General features: G+C 49.2%; 1 protein-coding gene across 20 annotated transcripts in view; it reads right to left on the bottom strand.

Moving 5' to 3' along the window:
* The window catches only part of Bin1 (bridging integrator 1), a 61,119-nt gene that overhangs the window by 15,253 nt on the left and 41,854 nt on the right, over nt 1-4,012 (bottom strand). For all 20 annotated transcript variants that reach the window (XM_031365233.1, XM_031365252.1, XM_031365253.1 and 17 more), the window contains 2 exons: nt 1,203-1,288; nt 986-1,061 (listed from right to left, as the gene is read on the bottom strand). In XM_031365233.1, the coding sequence (XP_031221093.1) occupies nt 986-1,061; nt 1,203-1,288 (162 nt within the window). The remainder of the gene's footprint in view (nt 1-985; nt 1,062-1,202; nt 1,289-4,012) is intronic.

The raw sequence follows: 4,012 nt of genomic DNA, 5'->3' as shown, positions 1-4,012 counted from the left end.
GATTTATACATTTCTTATTGGGGGACACAATTCTGCAGAGTTATGTCCCTCCTTCCACCATTATTTAAGTTCCAGGAACTAAACCTGAATCCCTAACCAGGCTTGTGTGGCAAGCACCTTTACCCATCTCGCCAGTCTTAACTGTTGTATGATTTGCCTCCAATCTTTAAGAAGGAAAAGGAGCCGGGCGGTGGTGGCGCACGCCTTTAATCCCAGCACTTGGGAGGCAGAGGCAGGCGGATTTCTGAGTTCGAGGCCAGCCTGGTCTCCAGAGTGAGTTCCAGGACAGCCAGGGCTATACAGAGAAACCCTGTCTCGAAAAAAAAAAAAAAAAAAAAAAAAAAAAAGAAGGAAAAGGAAAAACAGGAAAAAAAAAAGAGAGAGAGAGAGGCCTTAAATGGGAGAGTTGTGGTCAGGAAAAAGCCCCAAATCAGCTCTTTCTCTTCAGCCCCAAAACCTGGAACCGTCATTTACTTTACTCCTCTGGGTCCAAGTGACAAAGTCAGAACAGCCACCATATGAAGTGGGAGAGCTGTCACACCAGGTGTCTCCAACCGCCATGTTACACAGCTTCCATTCTACTACAACATAAAAGTGTGAGCTTATCACGCCTCCTATGCCCGATTGGGGAAGAGAAACATCCCATTCCCCTACCTTAAGAAACATAGGAGACTGGTTTTAAATGACAAAATTGCTGGTAACTTATCTATTATTTTCCTACAGACTGAGGAAAATATCCATCACCATTTCTAGCCCCGAGCTCTCAGAGTTGCCTGAGAGGATGATCATAGTCTGAGAAGGGGCTGATCACATTCCCAAAACGTGGTCCAGGGAAGAAGTACAGGACTGGGCATGGCAGGCTGGGGCTGGACTGGACCACCCACGGCTGCCCCAGGTAGAAACATTAGCACAGTCGCCAGAGAACCCAAGCTCTCCATCCCTGCCTCTGACTGATCCTCTGCACTGCCGGGTCACCCTGGCCTACCTTACTCATCTCTTTATGGAAGTTTTCCTCCAGACCTGCGATGCTCTGGAACGTGTTGACATAGAAACCTACACGGCTGCCAGAGGGAGAGGAGGTGACATGGTGAGAATCACATGCGGCTACAGGCCGCATCCTCAGAGACACAGAGCCCTGACACAGGGCCAGGTAGATGACACAGGGCCAGGCTGGCCACCAAATCTGTGGGCCCCTCCTTCACCTGTTCCAGAGGGATGGCAGCTCCTCCTGCAGATCCACATTCATCTCTTCGAACACCTTCTGGGCTTTGATGAGCTCCTCTTCTGCCTGGGATGGAGAGGCAGTGGGGTATGTTAGAATCTGTGTGGAACTCTGCCCTGGGGGGATGAGCCAGACCTAACCCCACAGCTGGTACCCTCTCCATCCTGGAGGCGGGCCCCAGGGCCTGAACAGGAGAAAGGCTAAGACTGGATGTGGATACCCACCCAGAACTTCCCATTGGATCCCTAGAGGATACTCTGGGAATGGGAGGGGTGAGCTGCCATTACAGAAAGAGGGTTTGCCGAGATGGCCATTCAGAAGGCTGGAGACAAGGGCCACGGAGATGGTTCTGTTCATAAAGTGCTTTCAGGATAAGCAGGAGGACCTGAGTCTGATCCCCAGCAATCACATGAGAAGCCAGATGTGGTGGAACACTCTAGAAATCCCAGTTCTATGGGAGGTACCCACAAGAAGATCCCCAGAGCTCACTGGCTAGCCAGCCAAACTAAACCAATGTGCCTCGGGTCCCAAAGAGAGATCCTGTCTCAAAATATTAATCAAGACAACTTCTTGGGGAGAATCCCAGAGCTTGACTTTTGGCTTAAACATACACAGACATACACAGAGGGGGAGGGGGCTTAGAGGCAGACCCCAGACTCAGGCAAACCCCTCCTATCTCCACATCAGCTCCCTTGTGCCAAATGTCAGCCCTGAGCTTCAGCTAGCCGGCTACTACTTTCTCTGACCCTTCCTGGAGGTTCCTGCTTGCTCTCTTGGGGCCTAAGCCTGCTTCGCTTTGGTGTCTAGTTTCTCATTACTTTCATGGGAAAGTTCTTCCCACAAATCCCTCTCCTGCAATCTGTCCCAACCTAGGACCAGTGGCAGTGGGTCAGCACCTCTAAGATGAGGCAGGAAGGACCAAACTGGCCTGAGATGCCCATGCTCAGTGGCCATGGCTCTTCCTACATCTCTTATTCTACCAAGAGGTGGCACTAGACCCCAGCCCTAAGCAGAGCTGTGAGCCATACAGAAGGGGTTGACTCAGATTCAATTCTGACTCACAACCCAGGCTCCCTGAGGCATTAGGCTCTGGGGGGCGGAAAGGGGGAAATGTGAGACCAGCAGTCTCTCATTCTCAGACTGCTGTTGGGACCACAGCTGGCCAGAACACCACTCAGACAAAAACAAAAGCACACCTTTTTATTTTTCTCCCAGGCCAAGCTGGCCATTTCATCCAGCTTAAGGCATACCAGGACTAGCCCACAGAACACCCAGCCCTAGAGTACCCCAAGCTGGAGCTTTGGATGGGATAAGGGAAGGGACCTTTGTGACATCTCACCACCATACACTCCAGGCAACACATGGGCTCCTGTGCAGCCTTTTTAGAGTCTAATTTAAAAACGGGGGTGGAAGGGGACAAACAAACAAACAAACAAAAAGCAATAACAAAAACCTTTAAAGTTGAGGCTTGGAAAACAGCTCAGGAAACTCAGTCCCTATGCATAAGGCTTTCTGTTTGACCCCCAGAATCCCGCTTTAAATTTGGGGCCCAGGGTCAGAGATGGCTTAGTAGTTTAGTTAGGTTAAAGGTGCTTCCTGCCCATCCAAAGGACCCAGATTCAGTTCTAGCACCTACATCAGAAAGATCACAACCCCTTTTTGCTTCAGTTTCAGGGGATCTGACTCCCTCTTCCAGCCTCTGAGGGTACCTCCCAAAGGTGGCAGACACACAGACACAGACACAGACACCCACATACACACACACACACACACACACACACACACACACACACACACACACAGTGGTGTGTGTGGTCCCAGCAAAGAGACAGGGTAATCCCCTACCCCTCTCAGCCAGTCAGCCCAGCCTGTCTGGTGAGTCTTGGGCCAGGGAGAAAGCCTGTCTCCTGTGGGACAGAAACTCTCAGCAAGGAAAAGCACTCATTAGAGAAGCCTGACAACCTGAACTCAATCCTGAGGCCCATGTAAAGGCAGAAGAAAAAAAATGGCTCCACAAAGCTTTGCATTTGAACTTTAAGTCTAAAGTGGGTTCTGGAGGTCAACCAGAAGTCCTTGTGCATGCATAGTTAGATTAAAGAGTGCTTCCTATGCAAATCAAAACAACCCTGAGATTCCACCTCACACCAGTCAGAATGGCTAGGATAAAAAACTCAGGTGACAGCAGATGCTGGAGAGGTTGTGGAGAAAGAGGAACATTCCTTCATTGCTGGTGGGATTGCAAGCTGATACAACCACTCTGGAAATCAATTTGGCAGTTCCTCCGGAAATTGGACATAGTTCTACCAGAGGACCCAGCTATACCACTCCTGGGCATATACCCAGAAGATGCTCCAACAAGTAATAAGGACACATGCTCCAACCATGTTCATAGTGGCCTTATTTATAATAGCCAGAAACTGGAAACAACCCAGATGTCCCTCAACAGAGGAATGGATACAGAAATTGTGGTACATCTAAACAATGGAGTACTATTCCGCTATTAAAAACAATGAATTTATGAAATCCTTAGGGAAATGGATGGATCTGGAGAATATCATCCTGAGTGTCCTGGAGTGCATGGTATGCACTCTCTGATAAGTAGTTATTAGCCCAGAAGTTCAGAGTACAGGAAGAACAACCCACAAACCATGAGAAACTCAAGAAGAAGGAAGACCAAAATGTGGACATTTCATTCCTTCTTAAAATGGGGAGCAAAATACCCACGGAAGGAGTTGCAGAGACTAACTATGGAGCAGGGACTGAAGGAAGGACAATCCAGCCTGATATAGC

The sequence above is a fragment of the Mastomys coucha genome, unplaced genomic scaffold (assembly GCF_008632895.1).
Source record: "Mastomys coucha isolate ucsf_1 unplaced genomic scaffold, UCSF_Mcou_1 pScaffold13, whole genome shotgun sequence".
Taxonomy (NCBI): domain Eukaryota; kingdom Metazoa; phylum Chordata; class Mammalia; order Rodentia; family Muridae; genus Mastomys; species Mastomys coucha.
The sequence above is the reverse complement of the archived record's forward strand: the minus strand, read 5'-3'. Positions and strand labels throughout refer to the sequence as shown.